Below are 26,961 nucleotides of genomic sequence, written 5' to 3' on the forward strand. Positions count from 1 at the left end.
TATTTTAAAGTGTTTTCATTGATTAATATAAAGACTTGCTCTTCTTCCTGTGCTGTCTCTGCAGTTTATAGGATGCAGTCATGTTATGCTTCTTTTAATTTTAAATGACCGTTTGCTTTGCTTTTCCTTCTTTTTGTGCTACAAACATAGTGGATTTATGGTCTGTGGGGTGCATTATGGGCGAAATGGTTTGCCACAAAATCCTCTTTCCAGGAAGGGACTGTATCCTTGTGCTGCTGCAGCAGGTTGAATTAGTTAGGAAGTGATTAACCTTTTTATTGATGTTGTGTCATGAAAATGCGTATTGTACAATTTTTTTTTATTAAATGAACATGGATTTTTCTTGTGATACACTTGAAAAAATTGTTAAGAACTTCATTTATATTCAGGCTGCACCTAGCAGTAGGACATAGTCTCTGCTGGTCCTGTAGTTAGCATACATTCACCTTCACTCATTTTCATTACACACGCTTTTTATAGTCACTTCATGTGTATATGTCTGATATTTTTATTTACTTTCTTTTAATAACTATCTTTTATGTTAATATCATTGCATTTTGTTTTCAGTTGACATTTGGTCAGTTGGGTGCATCATGGGAGAAATGATCAAAGGTGGTGTTTTATTTCCTGGTACAGATCGTATCCTTACCTTTGGCCTAGGATGTAGTTGTAAAAGGTCAAAAGATACCGCAGCAATATAGTTGCAGATTAAGGTGGTTCTAATCTTTAAACTACTGGTTTTAAACTGCCTTTTCAAAATACAATTTGCAAGTTCATAGTTTTGATTCCAGGAAGCTGCAAAAATGTCTACAGTTATACCATTTAAAGCAAACCCACAACACAGCATTACTGTGTATGACTGTCTTGAGAGATTAATAGTAAGCAAGATGAACAAAATACCACTTGGGCAAAGAGGCTTATTTTTCCTTTTTTCTTTTTCCTTTTTTTCCCTCTTTTTTTCTTTTTCCAATGTAATATGGTGTCTATCCATTGCTTTTGGATGTTGTCACATTTAAGACAGATTTTTTGTGTTTAGGTGACGTTTTATGTAATAACTTACTAATCTTGTTTAGTACCCTAGCGTGTTAGCTAGGGTTAGATGTTACTATTTACATTTTATAGGAAATGTTTACAAAAAATTGCTAACCATCTTCATTAGTTACACTCTGGAGTTTTATATTTTTGTATGCAGAAATGCTCCTGCAAAGAGCTTTCAGAAATATCTGGCACTTCTGTCTTTCTGTTCCGTGAATGGCTTGGTGGTGTCTGTGCGGGTTGTCCTGGGAACAATACTTCAGACAAAGGGTCTGCTCCAAGCAAATAGAGCTGAAGCCTCTGGATCATCGCTAAAATTAGTGGATCTAATTGGAGTTTGGCATCTGATCTGTTTTACTAGTAGTTACGCTCCAGTTTTTTAGATGCCATCAGAAATCTTTCCTGCATTTGCTGCAGGTTAACTGTTTAATAATTGATATAGTACCATTTAGGGGTGAAGATTGGGTGAAGATTTTTGAGGCACAGTGAGGAGATCCGGGGCATCCTTACCTTCACACAGCTCTGTCATTGCATGAGCTGCACCATGCTTAGCTTTATGCATCTGGTTTGCTAGCATGGCTTTTCAGTTTAGGCTCAGTGTCATACAATGTAAATACTTTTTTTCCAAGGCCTGTACTAATGCACTGTAGAGCTTGACAATCCTTACATAAAGGTCTGCTGCTAAGTTTTAAGAACACAGGAGGGGGCCTGCTACATCCGACTGAAGGTTTAGGTAGCCCAGTATCCAGTCTTTGACGGTAGCCAAAAAGAAAAAGTTGGGGAGAATATATTAATGAGATAAGCATACATAAAATTTTATTTGAGCTCTCTCCCAGTATCTAACCATCTGCAACTAGGAATTCCTGAGCCAAACATTTTTTTTTTTTTAATTCAGTAACACATATTAAATTCTTCTGCCACGAACTGATCAATCTCCCCTTTAACTTGTGTAAACTTTTCAATTAAGATGTTCCTTACATGTCCTTAAAACTCTTTAACTTCTGCACTTAAGTCTCTGACAAAATTGTCATTGACCTGTGTGGGCCAAGATTTCATCCTTGATGTGCCCACTGGTGCTCAGCGTTGCATGTCGTTAGTGAGAGATCGTTAACTTGGGAGAGTCCAGGACTGGGCTGAGGTATCAGGATGAGAACGAAGGACGGAGCACCTACACGGGGTAATTCTCACGAGTGCCTTGGGGATGTGTCGTAGCTTGACTACTGTGAATACGTGTTCAGATCAGGAAGTGAGTTCTTCTCCAGAACCCAAACAACACCTTTATTTAAATTCGTTTAATACATTTTGTGAGTCTTTTAATTTTCTCTGTTTCTCAGAAGTATATCCTTTGCTAATTAATTATGATTTTGAGTAAAATACATGTTGCCTTTACTACTCTATCATAGTCTTGCTTTGTTTCACTGTTTTCTCTAAGAAGGTAGTCCTAATTAATGATGATGAACTTGATATTTTATTGTAATTTTCGGTGTTTTCTCTCTATTGGTTATTTCATGTGGTTTTAACATAACTTTCTAGCTGAAAATTAGACACAGTGTTTTTCTTAGCTGCATAACCTTAGATATTGATCAATGGAATAAAGTTATAGAGCAGCTAGGAACACCATGCCCTGAATTTATGAAGAAGTTACAGCCTACAGTCCGAACTTATGTGGAGAACAGACCTAAATATGCTGGATATAGTTTTGAAAAACTCTTTCCAGATGTCCTTTTCCCAGCTGACTCTGAACACAATAAGCTTAAAGGTAAGGTCTGTCTTCTGTGTGTTGTATATTTTAAAAGTTTTAAAACTGTGATGTACTGAACAGAAATGTATTTTGGTTTTGTTCACTATAAAATCATCCCGCTAAGGATTTAAATATTACAATATTTATATCATGGGAGTGGATGAATGTGCTGGCGTATGCTTACCTTCACTTTCTCATCTTTTCTGAAACAGCTCCTATTCTGGAGATACCTTTATAAAGAAAAGTGAATATATATATTCCTCTCAGTGACAGATGCCAACATGATTTAGAGAAGAGTGGGGGGAGGGTGGAATAGAACTTGTGTAGGTAGAGCAGATCTTCTTTCTCTAGGGATGAAAATAAAGTTTTTATATTCATAATACATAGATACCCTGTAGTTACTGAAATAACTTACTGGTTCTAAAAGTCACCTCCTCAGTGGAGTCACAGACGCACCATATTTTCTGTGACTAACAGTATGTGACAGTTTTTTTCCTCCGTAAACTGTAAGAGAGGGGTGGTGGGTGCTTGCCCTCTGATATTCCAGATAAGACTGTACTGCCAGCTGAGTTATATTTTACATAAGGATGTCATGCCAAGGGGCACTGTATGCTGAAAATGTATAGTGAAACGTGTCAACCCCTTTCCCGCCTGTGTTACTCTCTTCAATTTTTTTTTCATCAAATGGACCACTTTCCTAAACCCCAAATTATGGGAGCATTGCATAGATATTAAACTGGAATTTGTTTACTCTGGGTCTCCTCTCCTTATGAGCTTTGAAATATTGTATTATGCGCACTATATATGGCACTGGTCTAAAGTGAAAATTTCGCTTTTGCAGCAAGTCAAGCAAGGGATTTGTTATCAAAAATGCTGGTTATAGATGCTTCTAAAAGAATCTCTGTGGATGAAGCCCTGCAGCACCCATACATCAATGTTTGGTATGATCCATCAGAAGCAGAAGCTGTAAGTTCTTGTTTTAGGTCTCTGATTAGGAAGGTACTGTACTAAAGCACACTTGTTGTGATGCTTGATATAACTGCTTGAAAGAAGATTATAGCATGATCTATACATTTCACTAGAAGTTTAACTGAGCCGTAATCATTTTTAGTGTCATAGAGTGACATGTTTATTAGAAATAGTATTAGGAATGGGCGCAAACTGAAGTACCTGTATCTCTGTGTGTGCATTTATGTATAATTGCATATAATCTCCTGGACATGTAGTCATGCATCTGAAATCTTTTGTATAGGGTTCTGATTTATTGAGCTTCGGTTGTTTCAGTGTGGTTTGATTGCCGTTGATAGGATTCTGAGGTATTTACTCCTGGGCAAAAGAAATATTTTCATTAATTGTAGCAATTGACAGTACTCTTAAACTAGAAAATAAATATTTCAGCAAAATTTGAGTACAAGATCTTGAGCTTTCAATTATTAACACTAATGAACAAAGGGATTAATTGAAAATTTTTCTTAAAAAATAATTTCAGGGCAATTTCAGCTTATGAGAAGAGTCTCATTTTTTTAAGAGAAAGGTGGTTGGTGATGGCCCGCTAAGAATAGAAAAAGATGCTTGATGTAAGTGGTGCAATTAGAATTCTGCTGATCTATAATAGCTGGAGGGAAAATTTAGTAATTAACAGTAAGTAGGTAAAAAGGGCTGCTTCTTAGGAGCTCTTTTACCAGACTCTTCAGTTTCTATTTTAATTATTACAGTAACGTAAGCAAATCTGTTAATCAGAAGAAGTTTCAAACATGTAGCAGCATCTAGAATATAGGCCAAGTCCAAGTATGAGAGAATATATGACTGTGTAAATACAGTATTTTTAAATCAGGTTCATATTCTGAGCGCTTATTTTCATTTTCCATTTATTCTGTTTTTGTATCCCTTTTGATTGCTTTATCATGAGTGAGTTTTGTTTTTCAGCCTCCACCAAAGATACCAGATAAGCAGTTAGATGAGAGGGAGCACACGATAGAAGAATGGAAAGGTAAGAAGGGCATTTTAAGTTTACTAAGGCCTTTGGAAGTAGGCTGGGCCCCAAAGATTGCTGTTATTATGGTTCTTCTGAGCAACCTAATAGTATTTACTTAAACTGTTTGGAATGGCAAGGGAATAGGTCATGCTTCACATCCTCTTGATTGTCGGGACACTAAAAATTTTCCTGTGAAGCTGCTGAACCTTTGCAGTGAACTTAAGACCTGCTCATCTCAGTCTCCTTTTGCAAACCATAAGGCAACGTTTTTAGGGAGGGTAACTCTTCTGGAGAAATTGTTACAGTTGAAAAAGGTGCAGCAATGTAAATCTGAAATAGAAGCACTAGTCTTCAAGTGAAGAGCATGTTAGCAATAACTATACTCTTTTAAATCAAGCAGAGGATTTGAAAGAAGCAGCCATAAGGAGTGTTAGTAATGGGCGAGATAGTGAGGTTACAGCTGGAGTGGGAGACGCTGGTGATTATCAGCTGTGGGGTCCTGAGAAAGTAGCTGGGGTTGAGGTGTGGAACGGATCGCAGTGTGACATAAGACTTGTACCTCCAAGAGCAGGATTTTTAGTGTTCAGTACTGGTTTAGTATGTATATTTCTATATATATATTTAGTATGTATATTTGCTTGTAAAGCTTCTGCTTCATTTTGAAATTGCTTCTAAAAGGTGTGGTGTTATTGCGAAGGTCCTAGTGCTAAGAAAAAATGCAGATCCAGAGAGCTGTGCAGCCTATAAATGTTGCATTTAAGCATGAATTTAGTGCATTAAGCAATCTAATACTTTGTACTGAAAAAGTCTAGGAAGGGACATTAGACCTGTATACCCTTTTTATCCCCAGAGGAAAAAAAGCAAGGAAAATGTTTCATGAATCATTTTTGACAGTTTCATTGTGTTGGCTGGTAATGGAAACGAGTCTGTAAAATCTAGTACTATCACACTTTTAAGTCACTTTCTATTAGAAACTGAGTTTTAATTGTAAAGGCAGAGATAGGGAGAAGTTATCTCCCTTTTGAAGCAGATGTGCTGAAGGTAAGTATTTCAAGCAATATGGAGTTTACTTTTGAGACTCCCATAGCCCTTGAACTTATAATTCTTAAATGCTTTTTTCTTCCAAACTGTTTGTACATTGCATTAGTTTGCCAGTGACAGATAAGAAGTAGTATTCTGACAGTCAGTTCTTATGAGTTGCATTTAACATGTTTAGTCCTTTTCTTCTATTGTTACTTCTGTAGATTCACAGCTGAAGTCTTTTCTGAGTAATAAGCTGCCATTAGCCTAGAAACCTTCTAGTACACAGGGTGTATGATTCATGTTACAAGCACTTCTGACCTTTTTAAGGATGAGGAACTTCTGTAACTGGAAGTCAAAGTTGCTGCTTTCATTTGGAGTGGCTACTTATATGCCAATATTGTATTCCATTTCATGGTGATCTGGACCTTTAGATGTTGTTGTTGAGGAAATTTAGTGGCAGATGTGTGTCGGGAGGATGGCAATGCTGTTTGGGCTTGTTGCTACCTGTTCCTTTGAAGACTGCTGATCAAGTTTATCTGTACCAAAGAAGCTACTGATAAAAACTGAATGGTCATTAAGGCTCAGTTTAACCTCAGATCCCCAAGCAGCCTGGACAGGTGAGTCTTAGAGCAATGTCAGGGTGTTCTTGAGAGTGCCAGGCCATTGTAGCTCCAACAGAAAATAATTGTTCATTTTTATATCACTTGCCAGTTGTTCTGTAGCCTCTGCAGCCTGTTGTTCAAAACTAATTCTAAACAGTAATAAACCTATGAAATTTAAATGTACATTTTAATGGGAGATGTATTATCAATCCAGTCTTGGGTTTGCAAATTCATTTTTTGCCTTCCCTTCTCTGCATTTTCAGAGTTGATATACAAGGAAGTCATGGACCTGGAGGAGAGAACCAAGAATGGGGTTATACGTGGACAACCAGCCCCTTTAGGTTGGTTACAATAAAAGCACAGTATAAAGCTACATTGAGTTGTAGGTCAGGAGGGACTAAAGCTGTTCAAGATATCCAAGAGTAACCTAACTCAAAAATGTGGCTCCTAAATGACCAATAACATCTTGAATTCTCTTTGAGATATTGCTTATTTGAATGGAAAGTATGGGGTTGACATCTCTTTTTATTAATCAGGTAAATTCCTCTATTATTGTCCCCATGTAACTGATGCTTCATTCATTTTTGTCCTCAAGAAACATCAAGAAACATGTACTGGTACTCCATTGCCATCATCTGGTTAGATGTGTAACCTGTAGCTGGTGCAGTTTCAAATAAAGGTATAACCACTACTTACAGCTATTAAGAATGAAACAGGATTTCTAGGTTGTCTGCCTTGAATATTCCCTCTAAACAGAAAGGAAAATTACGGAGCACTTTCAGAAACTGTTGTTGAATTTTGGAGCAAAATGTGACCATTGACTGACCATTGATAGGACTCCATTTGCACTATTGAAAAATGATGGCAAGAGTTGGACAGCTGTTGCTGACTCTGCTCAGAGTTCACTAAAGTCCAAACTCTGAAAAATCACTGCGTATCTGAGATGGTATACATTCAATGTGGCTGAACACCAGCTATTTCCCAGCCTGAAGGGGAGGATCTGATGGAAAAAAACAGTCCCCTTCTTTCTTTTTCTAAATATGTAGATATATTCTCAACATTTAGTAGGATATCTTAGCTCTGGCTTCATGCAGTATTATCTGTTTGTGATTTTTAACCTTCAGTCATGAGCATTTTATTGTAATTTGACGGGCATCATGTCATGTGAGTTCGGTGGTTCTTGGCATACCATTCATTAAGCCCCATGTTAAAGACTTGTGGGTTTTATTTACTTTGACAATGGATTGAGACACATCTCTTCAAACTTGCCAAAACATGGGAAAGTAATGACTATTAGGAAGAGACAGGCTAATGCAAGTACTGAACCGTGCAACTGTATCTGCAACTGATTTGCTGTTTTGTTTCTCATAGCACAGGTGCAGCAATGATCAATGGCTCTCAACATCCATCTTCATCGTCATCTGTCAATGATGTGTCTTCAATGTCAACAGATCCAACATTGGCCTCTGATACAGACAGCAGTCTAGAAAACTCAGCTGGACCTCTGGGTTGCTGTAGATGACTACTTGGTCTTTTGGGGGGTGGGAGGGGGGTCCTTTTAGTCATTCATAGGGCACCTTTAAAATTTGGTGGTATTTTTGAGTGTTTTTTCAAAAATAATCGTAGAATTCCTCATAAAGTGCTGTAATTTTAAACTGTAAGTTGTGTTAAAAGCAGCCACTTTTTTTGCTGTAATTAACTGTAAAATATTAAACCTGATAATTTTTATTGTGGTTTTAAAATCTGCATATTTGCTTTACTATTATGCTGCTGATCTTTTTTTACTGAATTTGTAAGATTTGTTTTATCAAAGCACATATTAATGTTGTGGTCATTACCATACAATGAATTATTTAAGATTTTATAGGTTTTCAATTTTTTAATTAGAATTTATTCCATATGTTTTGTTCATGATATCCTTCAAAGTTTTATGCTTGGTCATATGTCTGTGTCCAGGTGGAGGGGGAGATAATTCAGTGCAGCCAGCTCTAGTTTTGGGCATACCACTGTGGAGCTGGCAGTGAACAAAATCCTCTTTTATTTTGGCCACTAGCCTATAATACTTCAGCAAAAGCAACAATTAGTGAATTTTTTTAGAGAAAGAGTGTACAGTCCTTTGCAAAGTAACCTCATCTGAATGGTTTTACGAACGTAAGAAAGCAAAGCATATCTTCAAAGCTGCAGAAATATCGAGCCTAACAAAGTAATGCGATGTTTTCTGCAGAGTTGTGGCATGCCAAATCTTGTGATGACCATAAAACACGAGGATACTTCATGAATAATACATTGCAATGCAAATAAAGTGTTTATTTCTAGCTTGTAGCCTGTTTTTGTACACACAAAACGAAGTGTATCCAGGATGTCTAGACTGCCAAGAGGGAAAACAAATACGCTGTAGCTATACTTTCATGTAATCTGTGATTCTTGGGAGTTTTGTTTCTTACTAGTTTTGTCTACTAAGGCGAGTGCTTTTTGGGTAGAAGAGGGAATGACGTGAATGCAATAGGGGCAAAACTTCAGCTGTTCTTTCTCCACCAAAAGTAACTGATTGCTAAAAAACATTAAGTGGTAGGAGAACCTCAGGATTTCTGTAGCTAATGCATTAAGTGAGCAATATATGCCATCCAAAGGAGGGAGAAGTAGCGCTGTATAAATTAATATTTATCTCTTTCATTTCACCATGAGACCAGTGTAGCAGAAATCTTAATAATGGTTCATTTTAAGTCATTCAGTAGTTTTCAGCACTGAAGCTCCAGGTTTCAATACACTTTTTAAACAAAAGTTATATTGAAATGTATAGAACAGTTACTAAATAGTCATGTAAAATGGTGCTGCTCCTCACAGAAGTATTTTAACTGTTTACATTTTATATTTACAGAATGATTTATGTATAACTTACTTAAGTTTATGTATGAGTTAAACAATCATTCAGAATTTATTCCTTTGGAAAATGCAGATTTTTAGTGAAGCTAGGCTGTATAATTGATTGCCTTGTGTAGATGCATATTTTGTGTAGTGAATTAGAATGTGAAGAGGAATTTAAATTAGTAATGCTCACAAAAATGGGCATAAAAAATACAGAAGTCTTGCCAGGCACAGAGCATAAGCAAATCATGTAACTGGCTACAGAGGTCATCCAGGAATGACTGATACTCTTCAGTGTGGTTCCTTCTGCTTGTTGGGTTAAATAGGTGTCTTTCTGAAGTTCCAATTGAAAGAGGAAAATCTGTCTTTGCAGTAAGTTTCAGAAAAATAGAAGTGATAGTAATACTTTCAATGTCTAACATGTCTTTTTAAAAAACATACAGGGTTACAAGGAATGGTAATGTCTCAAAGATGACTAAATTGATAAACTGCACAGTTGTTTTCCTGGCCTGGCTAGACTGCTGGTAAGTGCTGTGTGCGTGTAATTTTGCTTTCCTCACTTGTATCTGATATTTCAATATTGCCTTTCTAAACCACATTTGTTAAGGCAATTATTTTTACAGGGTCCTGCTAAATTGTATATTACCTCAGAATAGGCAGGACATGTTTGGATTCATCTAGCACTGGAACATAGAAAACCTGCTCAAGTTGAACAGAGACCAACAGAACAGTCTGTTTTGTAATTTTTTTATCAAAGTTTAAGCTGTGAATTAAGCCAAAATTTTTGGTCATACAACAGTACTCCATTGTTATATAAGGGTCAAATGATATTCTGGTCAACCCAGCGTAATGAAGTTAAGGCTGATAAAGTCAACTTCTGATGCCTGTTAAGTGCTGTTAAGAACAGAATTTGGTAAATATAATTCCTATTTATTTTGGACCCCTCTGGATTGCAGTGGTGACTGAAATATTTTGAAACTTCAAAATAATTTTTGCTGTCACTTTCCAGTGTCCTAAAGAAAAAAATTCTTTAAAATTAGTATTGAGTGAAATAGTTATTAGGCTTTTATCACAGTGTGCTATCAATCGTAACTTCGTTGAGTTCATAAGCTCTAAGGAGAATTGAGCTTTTCATCTTTTAAGGTAGGGTTGATGAATGGTGGGACTGTCCACTGCAACCCGTTGCAGTGTGAGTAAGCTATGTTTACAGGGATTATTTCAGTAAGGTCAGAGCTTTGCCTGCGGGAACCTAAAGTTCACTTTTGGCACCATCTTCATAGCAGTGTTGCCTTTTGGTTTTTTTTTTGGCAGTTGCTTGCATTTTAGGCAAATTAAAGTGATGGCAAATTTCGAAGACAAGAAAATCAGATTCAGTAACCAAATTATCACAACAACATGCTAGTCTTAACTTCCCTTTTTATTTGTTGAAATATGAAATTATTTCATAGATAGTTGTACACTGCCACAGATAGCAAACAAATGGGTAGCTAGAGTTCAGCTGTCTTTATGTTGTTAGCTCATATACTATCAAATACACTGTACAATTTTATTCTTGAAGTATTATTAAGCTTTATTTTAGTCTATGATTCCAAAATGTTTTCATGACAACAGGCTTCACTAAAGTGCATGCAACTTTCCACTTCTAGGGCCGTTTCAATCCATTGGGAGTTGGTAGGGGGTGAATTACAGTGAGCTGTGCCTGATTTTCTTAGTCAGATGAGGTTAAAAGTTGGGCAATAATAACAAGATTTATTTCCATCTTCTATGGTCAGAGCTGTGGCAGGCATCAAAGATAAAATAGCTCCTCTCCTTTTGTACAAGTAGGTTCTTCCAAGATTTTGAAATAGAAGTCGGGGGGGAATTAGTACTGTGTGCTGCAAGACAATGGGGTCAGAATGGAGGTTTTTGTGTGTTGGTGTGTGTGAGAAGCTGGACTGCCAGAGCAGTACCCATCAGCTGAACAACCCTAGACCAGCCTGACTGACCAGGTCACCTCCAGTGCATTCATTCTGCTAACCTGAACAGATACGGCACTTTTCCCTACGTAGGCGCTGTGCAGCTTGGGTTTTTAGTTTAGAAGAACCTTACTACGCTATATGCAGTAGTATCTTTCTGGAGAGGAATTCCAGCCAGACACAAAGACGGTATCAGCATGAACTGTTTGGTAAGCCCCCCTGCCAACACACCTGTGAATTTAGGGGAGGATACGGTGAGCTGTGTTTGAGGCGGTTGTGGCAATAGCACCCTCTGCTGCCCCAGTGTCACCAAGTAAGTAGCATGTTACTGGTGTGGGTTTGTTTCATGGAAAATTGCTTCTCTGAACACAGGCTATTTCATTAGAGAGCAAAAATTAAGCACCTTGACAGGCGTTTGCATGAGTGTAATGCTCCTGCATTAATGTATATGGCATTCATCTCAACATTGCATAAAGAAAAATGATCAAAAAGCTGGAACAGGAGGATGGTTCCTACCCAGCCAATAATCCAAAGCGTACGACATTAAATGCTTCTCAATTAAGATTATGGGGGAAAGGGAAGAAGATGGTTCAGTTTACGCTTGGTCTTACTGTTTCAAGTTGCTAAAGGAAGTGAATTACTGTTTCTAGATATGTTTTTATTTGCTGTTGAGAGCAGCTTGTCCATACTGTTACATTTTACTTTCACATCAATGTTTTGGTTCTTACATATTCAGTTTGGACTGGAGTTGAAGGAGAGCTGTCTGCATTTTTTAGTAAGATTATTGATGGAGAAATGTGATGAGACTCTACTGCCTACCCAAATTTTCAATTCGTGGAACTTATTCTTAGTTAAGGGCACTGGATAAAAGTGGCATTTTAAGTCATCTCTTTCACTCCCTTCTCTTCTTCTTTAGATATCCCTGCATTACAGAAATGTGTTATGAACCAGATCACAATGTGTTTCTACTTCTGCAGTTAAAAATTTAAGCTAGGTTTTCTTGAACTACCTCACACAAACTTTCTACGTTTCTTAAGTAAGCAAAGCTAACCCTTGCTATTGGAACTACACTGAATGTGAATAGAAAAATACACTTCCTTTAGAAAAATAAACCTATTGGCCAATGTTGAGACAATATCAGTAAGTATGTTTCTTATATATTTCACGTAAGATGTTCATGTGTAATATATAGCTTGTGTACAATAATGTACATCTAGAGTATTGTGTTAGCTGTAAATTGGTGATTTTATTATTGTAGTCTGGTTTTGTAGGTAAAAATAGCTTACTAGTAATGTCAGCTCATCCTTTACATTTTACAAAAGGAATAATTCTTGGTAAGCTTTGCATACAGATGAATTACTTTTGTAGGCCCAATATCTAGTCTATTTTTGAGAGTTCTTTAACTTTTATTACTAAAGTTGAGAAAAAAACCCTAATTATTGTGATCATTCCTTCTGCCCTTTTTGAAATATATTATTTTTCCCAAGAAATATGAAAGGGAAGATACACCATTAAAAATACTGGGAAAAACTAATTTTTTTTTTCTTCCCCATATTTGATACCTTTTCCTTTACTCCCTCCAAATAAGCTGTTGGTGGGGCATTACTGAGAACATTGTGGTTTTTTTAATCATTCATGCCATAGGTCATTACATGTGCACCACTGGAATGTATACATTGTTATCTAGTATGTCAATTGGTTATAATGATATTTTAAATAAAAAAGGAAAAAAAAAAAGTTTAACCACTATGCATTTAGTGTTTCTTCATTACTAGGCTGGAATGGATTTCGTATGGATCTCATAATAAGGCTGCAGTTGGGGTTTTATTAGCATCAGTCCGTCCTGAGAACTCATCTGTTTTTAATGGTACTTAAAGTCCTGCTTGTGTGTGAGCTCACTCGCGGGCAGTGACATGTTTCTTTCCTTTCTCCATTCCCATGGGCTTTGGATGTGCCACAGACTGGTAACACCAAGTGTGTCTGCAGCCTCTGGGAATCCGTTCTTACTTCCTTGCTGCCAACTCCAGCCGCCTTCTTTCCTGGAAATACAGCTGCTGAGACCCGGAGTTGCAGAAAGGGGTAAGCCACGGGCTGTCTGGTGTAGGAAAGGAGGGCCCAGTCCCTGTGCCCTCAGGAAAATCTTTCTCAAAACTGAGTCTCAGGGAAGCCAGAAGGATCCAACTTCTGGAGAGCTAGCCTGGGTGCCAGGACCACCTCCTGCACTGGCACCTCTGCGGTGGGGCTAAATCCTGACGTAATGCATTTCTTTGCCTTCATTTCCAGCAGGCTCTCGGCATTCCTTTAAACGAAGACTCGAGATGCCCTTGAGTTTGTCTGCGTGCTGTTACATTGTCTTTCTGTTCATTTTTAAGGGAAAGGTACTGTGGCCATGGGCAATACAGAGCAGCTGCTTTGTGTCTCTGGACCAGCTATTCGTGAGGTGCTCTTCTAGGAACATGGTGAGGCTCAGAAATGCTCTTTTTTATTTGCTGTATATGTTATCATAAAGTGTAGCTGATTCCAAGTAATACATTAATATAGAGCAAGGCCTGAGACGGTTTTAGCTCTGCCAGGGATTTGTCTGTGGGTGACTTCGGCCTAGAACTGAAATGCTCCATAGTGCTGCTGGCTTGCGTAGCCCTAGTTGGTGAATGTAGATAATTCAATAAGCTATCATTATTAATTTTCCTTTTCATATTAGAAATACCATGGAGACCTACAGAAGTTTTTTGTTATTCTGGAATGCTGCTGTTTTGTCTTTAGAATTTTTTTTTTTTTAAGCACATACTTGTGTGGGGTTTCTTTCACTGAAATTTTTTTACACTTTTTTGCCTGCATAATACTGGAAGGGATATTCCAGGCTGGGAAGATTGCATGGGTAAAGCTATGGTAAAAATGTATCTACCTGATTCCAGGAGCCTTTTGTTCTGTCTATATTAATACTAACAAACCTGTACCATGTCAATGCTTGCTAAGAAAGCTGGCACTTTAAACTAGGGGCTGTAATAAGCTAAAGGTCTGCAAAATAAGGTGTGCTCTCTCAGATCCATAAAGTTGGCAAATTAAGTGGTGGGAAAGAGAGTACAGAAACAGGAGTTAAAGCTAGGAAAGAGTGCATCATCTTCCTCAAATAACAGCATAGTGTTCCATGAGGTTGTGTACAACAGCACAAGTGCGTTCCCCTTTCTTGCATAATTGCCTATGACAGGAAATTAACCTTATGCTCCTGTTGCTGTGCTTTAGAGTTAACATCCCACTGTGGTGTGTTTTAGCATGAACTGGGTAGTTTGCAGCTTCTCACAGGCTTTAGTTACTGCAGTGGATCATCTTCAAAAGGACCTGAAATTTATTCCTCATAAACAAGAGGAATAGATGTTGCTGGAGCACAACAGTCAACTGGGAAATGGTTAGTTCCATTAATCAGTTTGAGTGGATACAGTTTCATCTGTGATACTGAAAAGAAGAATTAATTTTATCCTGGATGCTAGATTAAGATTATGTAGTGCTACATAGCTGATGATCCTATCCTGGAGCTGACGATTTGCGATAGGTGGGTTTGTTCCCTGGTTCTGCTGTATGTAGCGGTTGCCTAAGTTTAAATACTTAAAGAGTATCTAGAATTCCAGCTGCATTTGATTTCACTGAGTGTTAGCCAGCAGTCCTGTTTAGTGCTTGTCTTGCATATTTGGTTTTTAGGCTCCCAGTCCGCATGGCTCAGTTCTTAAGTTTGTAGTGTGCCAGAACTAAAGGCAGTAGTCTGCACTTGATACACAGGAGATAATGCAACATAAATAGTCTAGGGGATGTGGGCTGTCTGTAGGATGGCTATAGGGAACAGTACCCATGTTGGGGGTAGGACTAAAAGAAGGCATTAAAATAACCTGGTTGCTTCTACTACTTGGATTGAATGCCTGAGTAGAAACTTTCTTTTTACCAATCCTAGTGTTCTAACTGCAGATAATTACTTACAACCCAGTTCAGGCCATTCTCTAATATTAAGGTTTATTTTGTGATGACTGGCATGGTACTTAACGCTATGTAACCCGCTATGCTGTTCCAGCTCAAAATCATTGTTAACAGTAGTTGCTTCTGACATTATGTATCTTAATGCTGCTGTTTTAGAAGAGGCCATTGTCTTCCTTGCAGGATCAGTTGTGACTATCAGCAATAATACAAGGCAGGGGGGTGGAAGAAAAGGTAAGGGCGATGCTACTGCCTGCAGGTGGCGGGCTGCTCCTGTGAAGGCTCAGGTACCTGCCACCCTGCCTCCCACCAGGGGCAGGAATCCAGCACGGCTGGATATTCTGGGAAGAGGGGAAAATGTTTTGAAATAACTGAATTAACCTAGCCCCACGGCTTACTTTTACCACCTTGCTTGACTTGTCTTAACCAGGAAAGATGTTTCTTTTTGCTCACTTTAAATGGTTTACATTTCTATAGGAAGGAGAAGCGTTACAGTGAGGTAGAAACAAGTTAACTTCTACATGTTCAAATATTGAAATACCTGGATATCTGTGAGATGATGAGGAGAAGGTCAATACTGAAAGGTGTACAATCTGCTGGTATGTAGAAAAACCTATTCTAAGGTTATTTCCAGACAATGAGTTATATTCACTAGTAAGAAAAGACAGATTCAGGTCATTTTTTGAAAATACATAAATAAAGCAAGCACCTTCACTACAGCCTATACTTTCCCTTTAGCCAGCTCATGTTGTCATAGCATTTTTCTGTTAAAAAATCTTTCTCCTCCAAAACTCCCAAGCTGCCTTAGCTGTCAAAGATACGTGCCAAGAGAGAGCGAACAGCGTGGGGAGTGCTAGGCTGGCGGGCGGAGTTCAAGCTGAATCTGGTGAAACAATTTTCTGTGTGCAGTCTCCACGTGGCTCAGGGCACTAGGAATGTTATGCAGAACTACTCAAAGTTGTCCCTTGAAGGGAAGTGGCAGCTAATTACTGGAAATTATAGCTTCATTCTAATGACATTTCTTTAGTAGAAGCAATGAACTTAGGCTGCTGGGTTGTTTGATGTATTTCTCCTGTCCCTTCATCTCCCTGTGAAATGAGGGAGAAATACTACAAGGCAGCTAAGCATAAATTGTCCTGGGAAGGGTAAAGATAGATCCCACCCTTTCCCGCACTAATTTATCTTACCATAGGTTTTGCTATTGAAGTTTTATAGATTAAAAATCCTCATCAGTTGGATGTGTTTTGATGGTAAGAATCTTTCTCTCCTTCCTTGATATCTGATCAGTACATATCAGCTCATGAGATTTTTTTCTTGCAGCTAATACTGCTCTATTTTTGGCTCAAAAAACCCCCCGATGCCTACGGCAAAATGTGGATATTTAAAGTTCCATGGAGTTTGTGTGACCAATCTGATTATTAATAACACTTTAATAAGTCACATTTTTGTGAAGCACCAGAACTGTTCAATGGGTAAGGGACAACTTTAATGAATTGCCAAGATTTTGGTATCTTCAGCTTGTTTGTAGACTTTGTTTTCAAAGCATCTTCATAAAGTAATGCCAGTTTAAGGAATGAGAAATTTGAACAAACTTTATGTAGGGAGTGGGGAGGAAAAAATACCTCATATTAAATCCATATGATAAACCACATTGAATGTGGTGACATACTGGAACTGCCATCTTCCCAAGCGCAAGTGTAGGAGGCCCTCAGCTCCAGGCTCAGCCTGTCCATCAGTTCTGGCCATCCCACCCGCCTTGCAGGACTTTTCCACTGTCCTTGAGCCAGCAAAAGGATGGTGCAGTAAATCCGAAGATGCCGCAGTACAGCTATGGAGAACAGCATGTTTTGATTTGTGGGTAAAAAGGCTGCCCACTCTTCCTTGGCAATCTGACATCTAAACTTCCAAGCGTTATGTTTAGCAGTCTTTCCCAACTGGCCCAAATACTACAGCACATGTAAAGACAACAGAGCAAGTGTCACTGAGAGCACAATCACTGTAGAATTACTCATGATACATGAGTATACCAGAACAAAACGTGCATTTTCACTCGTTTTGCCAGAAATAGAATTTTCTATGCTGTACATCAGCTTGTTCTACTTGGGGACTTTAGCACTTCGACTCCCAACAGTTAAACATCCTAATGTTGAAAAAAACTCTTCCATTTCCTTCTGCAGGAGGTGATTTCTCTTCTCAGCATCTTCACGGGCACGTTCAGAATTCCTCAGCTTTATCTCCAGCATCGTGTATTTCTTTCGTTCTTGGTCCAGTTCTTCTTCTAACCTAACCACTTGTTTCCTCAGGTCTGCACTTGTTTCTTCAATTCTTAAAACCAAAGGAGAGAGAGGGGGAGAAGAAAAAAAGAGGGTTTTTTTAAGTGGCTGGATAAAGACTGCTGATAGCCATAATAAATATAAGTTGTTAAACTTAGAGCTAAAATATCTTCATTCTAAGAGGAAGTTTTAAAGGAGGGCACTAGTTGCCATTTCATTAATGTTGAGTTTAAGGGCAGAGACGTCTTGAAAGCTGGAGCCTACTCTATTTGTATCTTGAGAAAATATGCTCAAGTCTTACAAAACAGTGCTTACTTTTGGGCAACAGACAATGTCTGAGGAGATGTATTAACTCCTCAGGCAGAGTTCAAATATATAATTCCAAAATAATCTTTTAACCTCTGTTTTCATCCTGACACTGTGTTTCCCTATATGGATATCCAGTACAGAGGAACATCCTTGGAGGTCAGGTAGGAATGAGGTCACAGTCCTTCCTCACCATCCATTTTATGGTATTTTCTGTAAAGTTTGTCACTGACATTAGGGTGGGGGAATAAAAGTTTTTCATACTGTGCAAGATTTTGCAAAGACCAACTTTTCATATGAGGAAGAATCTGAAGAACACACCTTAAATAGTTCATCTGTGTACAAAGCTGTAATGCAAGACTCAGAGCTTTTCTCTAAAGAGGTCAAAGAACAAGGTTCATGGGTTTTTATTTGAAAAAAGTGCAGAAGGCACATCACTTGCTGTCCTCCCCATCATGTTTCCTAATCACAAGACAGATAGTGGTGTTAATACAGAGGAGGGATTATATCCAGATAGGAATTTCTGATCACTAGAATATTCAGAAAGGGTGAGTTTAAAAATTAGGCTTTTCCTAGGAAAAGTGTCCCCCCTGTAACTTTAAAAAAAAAACAAAAAACACACAACAAAAAAACCAACCACCACCACCACTTCTTAGGTTGATTGATCAGTGTAATACCCAGCTGTGAAGCTGGGGTGCCTGGCTTCCCTGTGAAACTGTGAATGGGTTATTTTTAGACAGGGTAAATGACACTCAACAAGGGCATGCTACAGACTCTACAACAAAAAAGGGACCTTTGTGACAGTCCCAGAAGGGTCTGAATTCTATTTTGTGACCACCAAGAGGCAATTATGCAAGCAATGCAGTGCATCCCCTTAAACTGTTCCTTCACATACAGCTAAGGATGGCAATATGAATAAATTAGAAAGTCACACATAGGTGCACTGATCACTAAGTCCAGAAGACCAACAGCTGGACTGATGAGTGAACAGAAATGCAGTATGTCTGCAAAAAGACTGCCCATCTCAGTGAAGGCAGACTTTTATTGCCCAGATTGCTGTCTTCTGTAACACAAGAGAACTCCTCTGAAACTAGGATGCTTCCCTTCCTCCCCCTGCCCCTAACATTTTTTGTATGTCATGCCCTACGGATCTGAGCTACCAATTAAATTTTTCTACCACGAAGTTTTAGGGGCCAGCTACAGCAGCCTAGCCTAGCTGTCCATGTTCTGAATTACATAGGGTCACAGTACTTACTGTGTTTCTACATGCACAACATAATAGGCCTCTCCAAGATACTTCCAGTTTCTTAAGAGTCCCAGGTGGTAAACAGGAATTACTGAAACTCAACAGAGAATGCCTGATAATTATACTAACCTTGAGGGAGAAATGCTCTGGAACAGACTGGTTACAGGAAGGCCATAAAACTTGCCTCCCTCTGACTAAGAGAGAAAATGGGCACTTGATGATGATAAATAACAGCTTTTCCATCAGCAAGTGTTCCTTAACTCTGCCCCAGGCAGGTACTGACTCTGCTTTCCCTCCACTTATGTATGTGCCAACAAAAAGCTCATATTCCTTCATTAAAACATGCCCTGCTACACACTCTGAGTTCTGCAAACCACACAAGCACATGTACCATTGTAAAGGAACTAGTTATTACTTTTGGGGACTAAATTATCTTCAATAAAATAAAGCTAGTGAGGCAGCCCAAAGTTTTCCTGCTAAGTGGCCTCCCGTCTTTGCTAGTTAGCTCCTGTCTTTCCACAGGAGCAGACTTTCATGCGGTCTCAAAAGGAACATATTTTTGCACATGTAAATTGCTGCAGATGTAGTAAAAACATTGCAGAATTTTTGAGAGCTGAAAAACTTGGCTTGAAATTCTTAGACTTGACAGCAAGATCCTTCGGGCTGTAATCCTGAACAGCTGGAATCATCCTGTTTAATACAAAAAGGCAGTGATTGCATCTTGCCTGGTTTTATGAAACTATTAGTTCATTAGGCATTTTCCTCTTAGCTACTTTGCCCTGTGAGACCCAGCCAATTTACAGTGCTCCCCTCCAGCCACAGTGCTCTCTGGCCCTGTCCAGCTGAAGGGGAAAGGCAGGTGTTAGAGCTGAAACAGCTGAAAATGCTCAACAGCTGGAATGAAGAACAGGTCTTCCTGGATGTCCCTGATGTCAACAGCTGAAGGCCGTGTTGGAATAGTTTTACTGATAAGAGGTGGAAAGCCATCTCTTCCCCCAGGCAGCAGGTAAAAATGTGCAGATACACATTTCCAAGTTTTGCAGCCTGGTCTCCTTTCTGTTTATTACTCTGCAACAAGGCTTCCCAGGGCAGCTCTGCAGAATTAAATGCAAGGCACATACCCTCATCTCCCTCCCACTCTGCACCAGTAGGGCATCTACAAAAAAAAAAAAAAAAAAGCCATGAGCTACCATCCTCATTCACAGACCTTTTCCAACACACCATGCTAGCAACTAGTGGTGTTCTCATCACCTCTTCTACCTGGGACACAAGCAGGGGAAAGCTTTTCTCCCACTCTGTGATGTTAGGACGGAACTGAAACTGCTGGGTAGCCTGATTCTCCTTCCAGCCTCACATACCAAGGCAGTACAATGCAGTACAATGCAAGAGGCAGAAAAGCTGCAGAAGCTGGCAGACGAGAAAATCATAGAATAAAGCAGGAAGGTAGCAAGTGAAATTCCTACCTTAACAGCTGGCCCACTAGAAGAGATCACAGTTAGATACATTTTTGAGAAATTACTTTAACAAGAAAAAAGAGGCAACAAACGTAGCCTAAAGCTGTACTATACAGTCCCTACAGTCATATATGCTTTTGGTACCACGTTTGGGAGACACATAGGAAATTGAGGCATGTAAATGCTACCAGAGTTTTAATAATTGGAGGAGTGTAACATTAACACCTTACCACACAAAAAAGCTATGAAAACTATTTGTAAGAAACGGGACTACAGCCCTTCTTCAGTGCAAAGTACCAGTGCTGCAGAGCCCAGGTCAATGATGATTCTGCTGTATTACAACATGGGGTTGTAATACAGAATTTTGCATATGGCTATACATTAAAACATATCTAATTCCTTTAAGCAACAATATTTCACGTGCATATTTCTCTGAGAACTTGCCTGAAAGTCATTCTAGCACTTACATTCATAAAACCTAATATACTAACTCACACAAATGACTAAATGACTTCCTAGTTACTAATACTTTCTTCTTCCTGCCCTCACACACACCCCTCCTGAAAACTGGAAGGAATTTTTCTGAGCACAGATCTAAAGCACAGCACCAGCAGTTGCAGTAAACATCAGAGTGGGCAAAGACCTGCACAGTTCACATCTCTGCTGTACAAGCAGCACCTTGCTGCTACTTTGAGTCAGTAGCTGGCCAAGTGAGCAAAGGACCACTACAAGTACATCAAAAATCAAAAGCAAAGTTTCTAGAAGTTCAACACAAAAGGGTTGCTGAAAAAGTTGTAACTGAGATGCAGTCCCAACACCACCACCACCACCACAAAAAACCCTGGAGAATAGTCAAAATTCTTCAGTTTCCTGAAGAATGTTTCTGTTGGGAAAAGCAGGAAGAAGCCTGCCATTTCAGACTGATTTGGTACAAATCTTGGCATCTGCATGGACCAACAGAGTTCCTTGTTGAGGCCTGACCACCCTGGGTCCCAGTCCCTCCCTCCCTCCAAGACAGATGTTTGCTTTGCTGTTTCTCCCAGGACACTGACAAAGAGCAGACTTTGGCATTACCTGTGCCATTCTGATTTCCAGTGAAAACACAGAATGTGAAATATTGGAATTCCCTGTATGACAGAAATCCCATTTTTTTGATCCTCTCTTAGATTAGAGAGAGAAAGGTTGGATTCAGAGAGCAGTGAGGAAAGAGCAGAACCAAATCTGCTGTCTCCCAAACCCAAACTCCAGGTCTGAGAACCTGATATGCTTGGTAGCCCACACCCATGTTCAAACAGTGGTAATGCTGACAGACACCTTCCTTGTCCCCCCTGCAGATGACATTACCTTTTGATACTAGTCTCATACTCAGTCCTCTGTTTGCTCAGTTCTGTCTTTAGCTCCACCACCAAGCTCTGTAAGGCCCTAGAGCATTTGACAGAGTCTCTGGAAACTGCAGCCGGGTTGCTCTGTTCACTGCTGCTGCTGCTGCATGCTTCAAACCTGTCAATGCTGTTCTCCAGATCTGCAGTCTTGACTTCACTCTGAGACAGCGAGCCCTGAGTTATCCACTCGGTTTTGAGAGAGCTTAAAGCAGAAGAGTCACTGGCGCGGCAGGCTGGGCAGCTGCTGACTGAGTCCACCACGGAGATTTCACACGATGATGTAGACCACGTGGTGCTGGCCATACTGTGTGTGCTAAGGGAGAGGCTGGATGAAGGGACGTTGTCATAAGTAGAGAGTCTCTGGGAAGAACATGAGTCTTTAACTCGTTCCCCAGAGGCTGTCCGGCGATGGCCTCGGAGAGAGTACAGTCCATTCATCAACCAGTTCCCACTGGAGGAGAGGTTGGGGATATCTAAAGATGAGCTGCCCAGCTTTGGACTCACAGACCGTGCTCCCTGCTGGCGGAAGGAGTATTTCCACGGAGGCAGTGTCTGCACTCTTTTGTTGGGGCTGGTGGCAGGCTGAGTCAATTTGCCACTGTGCTCTGAAGGCGTGTTTTTCAGTGCAGGTCCAGGAGTGGCCTCTAGTGCCACAACATTGCTAGAAGGCAAATCGGCAGGGCTGGGAACACTGTTCTCCGACCTGCTGTCCTCCCCATCCTCCTCGGAGATCCACTCCACGGTACTGCGCTGACGCACGGGTCTGATTTCCAGCTGGCTCCCTGGCACATCTGCCTGAGGAACAGCAAAGATTCGCCCCTGTTCACTTATCAGCACTGTCATCAGGTGCTGAACTAGTGAGGTGCCTGTGGAGAGAAAACAAAGGCAAGCAGTTGATGAGACATGGAAGACCTCAGACACTCACCCCCCTCTGTGGGATGCCCTGTGAGGCAGGCCTGTGGCCACCATGCACTGCAGTGGGTCTGCACAAACTGCTTTGGGCCTCTCTGTACAGGACTGCAAGAGACAGGAATCGGTTCCCTTTGCTGGAAATGGGGACTGTGAAGGATGCAGGTGTCAGTCCGACTCATGAATGTGGCTGACTAGCAGAGTACAAATGATCAGTAGTAATGATTAATAAATTGGCCTGCTTAAGGACACCTTTTAAGGATGACAGAGGAGGAGGACACCTAGAAAACAGTGCATGTCTGTACTACACCATGGCATGGGGTTCAGAGCCAGCATCAATCTCCACATGTGCGTCCATGCAGGACAGCATAGCCCTGTGCAGAGATGCATGCTGGATCCTGAACACACCAACCTATCCGCTGGGATGGAGCACCTGTCCATCCAGCTTCCAAAACCAGCAGGTTTCCACAACTGTTGCACCCAGTTTCATAGTCTTAAGAGGCCCAGAGCTAGCATTTACTGAAGAACCAGAAATTTCAGCTCAGGCCTTCTGCTGCACTCTTAGTGTATTGAGAAACTTGGAGAAAGTATGACATCTGTATGATACATGCACCTGCAGAAGGTGTACAGCAAGTACAGAAAGTACTTGCAATTATTTAAATCCACAGAAATGAGTTGTCATTGTTTTCCAGTAGTGGAGCAGACCATTATGAACTAATAGAGAACACCACTTTCCAAACCTAATACAAAACATTTTCTACGAAAGAGGAAAACTTTAAAAAGAGCAAGTATGTAATTAATTCTGTCTTTGATCATTGTCTGAAATAAAGAATAAAACTAACATATTCAGGGATTCAAGATAAGAGCCTGAATTTAATAAGGAGGTTTTGGCCTGATAGCAAGAGGTACTGAGCTCACCTACAACTTCTATTTTATGTCTGTGAGTGTGGGGATAAAAATAAACCTCTCTGGAGATAAGGGCATTCCTAACAATTTAGCTGTCAAACTTCAGATATTTCTATTTGAAATTCATGGTTTAAATTTGAAGAGAGACAAAATTAAAATGCCAGTTAAGAACTGGCAGCAGTATTTTTCTGTATCAGTTGATTTAGCAGATCCGTATTACCCTGAAGCTAAAAAAAATTTGAGAATCTTTGCACTTCTCCATTATTTCCATTTAACCAATCTTCTATCCTCAACTAACAATAAAACGACATTCCCAGTGCTGTTGCTTATGAGTATGATTAAGTCTAGAATTCCAGTCACCAGATCCCCATTTTTCTACAGTTCAGGTCTGTGGCAATACAGATTCTAGGTCAGGTCACTGTAGTGTTTTATATGATGATTAGGAGAGACCATGAGACCACAGCATCTGTGGCACCTGTGCACCCACACACAGTACAAGCACCTCTGCCATCAGCTGGACTGCATAATGGAATGCCTGAGGTGAACTGAACCCAAACTTGTCATCTATACCAACTGAACAAAAAGCATGTTGTTGGCCAAGGCTGTAAGAGTCTTATCAACCGCTGGCCAACTGGCCACTAGGGCAAGTCACAGCATCACACAACAGATCGAGGTTTCAGCTATCCCCACCTTTGTAATGCTGAATCTGCTCCTGCGCTCCCTTTTTCTCCTCCCCACACTTTTGTACCTTCCCCGCTTCGAGGGGAAGGTCTCAAAACACTCCTCATAATATGGCCGACATCTCTGTGGCAGGCTTCGAGTCCCTGAACAATTACAGCATGTCAGGCCATGCTCTGAAGTTACCTTACAGTGGGTTGCCATCTGTGGGGCACACATCTGCAGTGCCTTTCAGAGGCCACTTGTGCAGAGCTAAAGGCACTGCTGCTGCCAAGGCGTGATAATGCTGGCGTTCTGTGAAGGATTTCCATCACGCAAAACACCACATCAGCTCTCCCCTACAGTAGGGAGCAGTGCCAGGGCTGAGTTCAGACATCCTGGGCACAGCATCTCCATCTGTGCCTAATGCTGGCTGAATCCATCAATTCTTTTTGCAGACTTGCCAAGATCCCACGAAACTTGACGCAAAGACCTTGCTAAAACTTGCACCACAGTAACTGTGCTCCAGTGCCACCTGGGAGAGGAGCTGTATCCCAACCCTAGTGTCAGCCAGCCTGAGATCATGCCCTGGGCATTTCCTGACCCATATGGAGGTAGATAATTTTCAAGCTTCAGATTTTACATCCAAAATTAACAACTTATTTTCAACTTATTCCTTGGGCTCTGCGAAGTTCTGACCCATACAACAGCCTGCTTAGAAGACAACACTTCTAAGACACCTAGTTATAGCTGCTGTGGCACAGCAAAAACTACAGTACCTCTTTCGTTGTGGACTGGACATCCTTTACAGGGGGCTGTCCAACCACCCGAATGCACCAATAATAAATGACAGCAGTTTGGTACTTAAACATGGTCCTCCTGAATAACATTTGCGTCTTCATTTTAGCAGTGGGTTCAAAAAGAGTTTCAGATAACAACTGATAATTTCAATTTCAGATAACAACAGGGCAGAGGCATTTCCATGTGGTGGAGAGGAGAGACACTCCCAGGCCAGTGGTGAGTGGGATAACTGAGGCCACCTCACAGGCACTGATGAAAGGGATTGCTTGACTTGTTGCTGACTCTGCAGTCAGGTGATACAGCTACCAACGAATGTATGACTGTCAGCGACCTCTTACAGCTCCAAGACACAGGCATTGTGTTATCTTACAATAGTACCTACCTTCCATCATGGTCACTGGATCTTCCATTTTGGGTCGTAATATATTTGGTCCAAATACTGTAGCCAGGTTCTGGACACTCATCTTGTTAATGCTGGAGTGAGCCTGAACTTCATCAAGGAACCTTGAAAAGCCCCCCAGAAAAATCAGAGGAGGAGAGGAATAATAAGTAAGTCAATTCTCATACTTGGACTGTAGGCATTCTGGGGAAGGAACAGTTTTGTTCTGTGTTTATACAACCTTGATATCTGAAATGCTTCTAGGGACTAATGCAGCTTAGATATTTAGTAATAACCCCAGATCTCTCCTAGTGTATGAACAAGGGAGGACAGGATGGTTTCTGCCAAAGGTACCAGCCTGCCAGGGATCCAGCCTTCTACTGGGTATGAAAGTACAGATTTTCACATTTTTGTAGGAATTCTCCAATTACACAGATTGACTTCTGCCATTTTTCCCTTAAAGATATAACAGAAGTAAAAAGACGTTTCACTCATCTCCTCGTCCTAGAACTAGCAGCCTGTCAAAAGAGCTTTGTTGCTCGAATCTAACAAAATACAGATAAAGAGGTAGCCAAAATGCTTCTTGTGAATGCATCAGCCGGGCAAACATCAATACAAGAAAAAGACACTGCAAGCCAAAGATAGTGCATGAAGAAATCCAGATGGACTGGCTATCGATATGTATAAGCTCGAAATCAGCAGAAAGTTTCTAACAGTTAATGTTTTTGTAACTTGCAACAGCCTCCCAATAGGTGTTACAGTAAGAGAAAGGCTGTAACAAACACCTAAATAGCTTGTACATAATTAGCCAAGTTGTAAAAAGGACTACATGACATGCAGACCTACAACAGCAGGAAATAAGACTCAGTGGCCTCAAAAGTGAACAGTCTCACTGTCTCCATTTCCTAAACTATTGTTAATTTTTGGATGATTGGATGGGTTTTGTCAGGGAAAAAGTTTCCTTGTCATTCTGCACTACTTGAATGCTTCTACTTGCAGCATGACTTTTCTAGGCACTCCCATTTTTTTCTGCGGCTTTGCTACGTGGCAGACACAGTGCTGAGACCCAAGAACCCTCAGTTTTCTTCACTAAGTCAGAAGCAAATTCTACTTGCCTTTCCTTTCCTCAGTTCTTCACTTACAAACATGTATAATTATATTCCCCTCATGTTTTGAGGTGCTCAGTTATTAAAACAAATGGCTATAGAAGCACATAGTGAGGCAAAATAAATTTTTTAAAGCATTCAAAAAATACATTTTAGAAATGCTATCTGTCTGTACACTTGGGAAGGGCTTGACATATCTCGAATAAGTCATGAGCTTCATCTCGGTGTTTATGTCTACTGCCTGCTCCAGATGTGCAAATCCCACTGGTCATAAATGGACTAACTACTGCGGAGACTAGAATACAACATAAAGTTCACTACGTTGTATCTACAGTAACACTCCATTCCAGCTCCCAAAACACATTCCAGCCCACTTTGCAAAA

General features: G+C 40.1%; 2 protein-coding genes across 12 annotated transcripts in view; one reads left to right on the forward strand and one right to left on the reverse strand.

The window, feature by feature from the left end:
- Window positions 1-17,216, forward strand: part of MAPK8 (mitogen-activated protein kinase 8) — a 56,612-nt gene extending 39,396 nt beyond the window's left edge. For 4 of the 11 annotated variants that reach the window (XM_075154601.1, XM_075154608.1, XM_075154602.1 and 1 more), the window contains 7 exons: window positions 568-639; window positions 2,612-2,794; window positions 3,618-3,742; window positions 4,703-4,766; window positions 6,640-6,717; window positions 7,753-7,884; window positions 9,685-17,216. In XM_075154601.1, the coding sequence (XP_075010702.1) occupies window positions 568-639; window positions 2,612-2,794; window positions 3,618-3,742; window positions 4,703-4,766; window positions 6,640-6,717; window positions 7,753-7,884; window positions 9,685-9,716 (686 nt within the window). In that variant the 3' untranslated portion in view covers window positions 9,717-17,216. Of the gene's footprint in view, window positions 1-150; window positions 223-567; window positions 640-2,611; window positions 2,795-3,617; window positions 3,743-4,702; window positions 4,767-6,639; window positions 6,718-7,747; window positions 8,692-9,684 lie in introns of those variants that run through there. The other 7 variants (XR_012674296.1, XM_075154603.1, XM_075154607.1 and 4 more) reach the window with 7 other exon arrangements.
- ARHGAP22 (Rho GTPase activating protein 22) overlaps window positions 17,189-26,961 on the reverse strand; it is a 141,190-nt gene continuing 131,417 nt past the window's right edge. The window contains exons 8-10 of the mRNA XM_075154600.1: window positions 25,476-25,597; window positions 21,783-22,686; window positions 17,189-17,484 (exon numbers count right to left, since the gene is read on the reverse strand). Of these exons, the coding sequence (XP_075010701.1) occupies window positions 17,256-17,484; window positions 21,783-22,686; window positions 25,476-25,597 (1,255 nt within the window). The 3' untranslated portion in view covers window positions 17,189-17,255. The remainder of the gene's footprint in view (window positions 17,485-21,782; window positions 22,687-25,475; window positions 25,598-26,961) is intronic.

Source organism: Calonectris borealis, chromosome 7 (assembly GCF_964195595.1).
Source record: "Calonectris borealis chromosome 7, bCalBor7.hap1.2, whole genome shotgun sequence".
NCBI classification, from domain to species: Eukaryota; Metazoa; Chordata; class Aves; order Procellariiformes; family Procellariidae; genus Calonectris; species Calonectris borealis.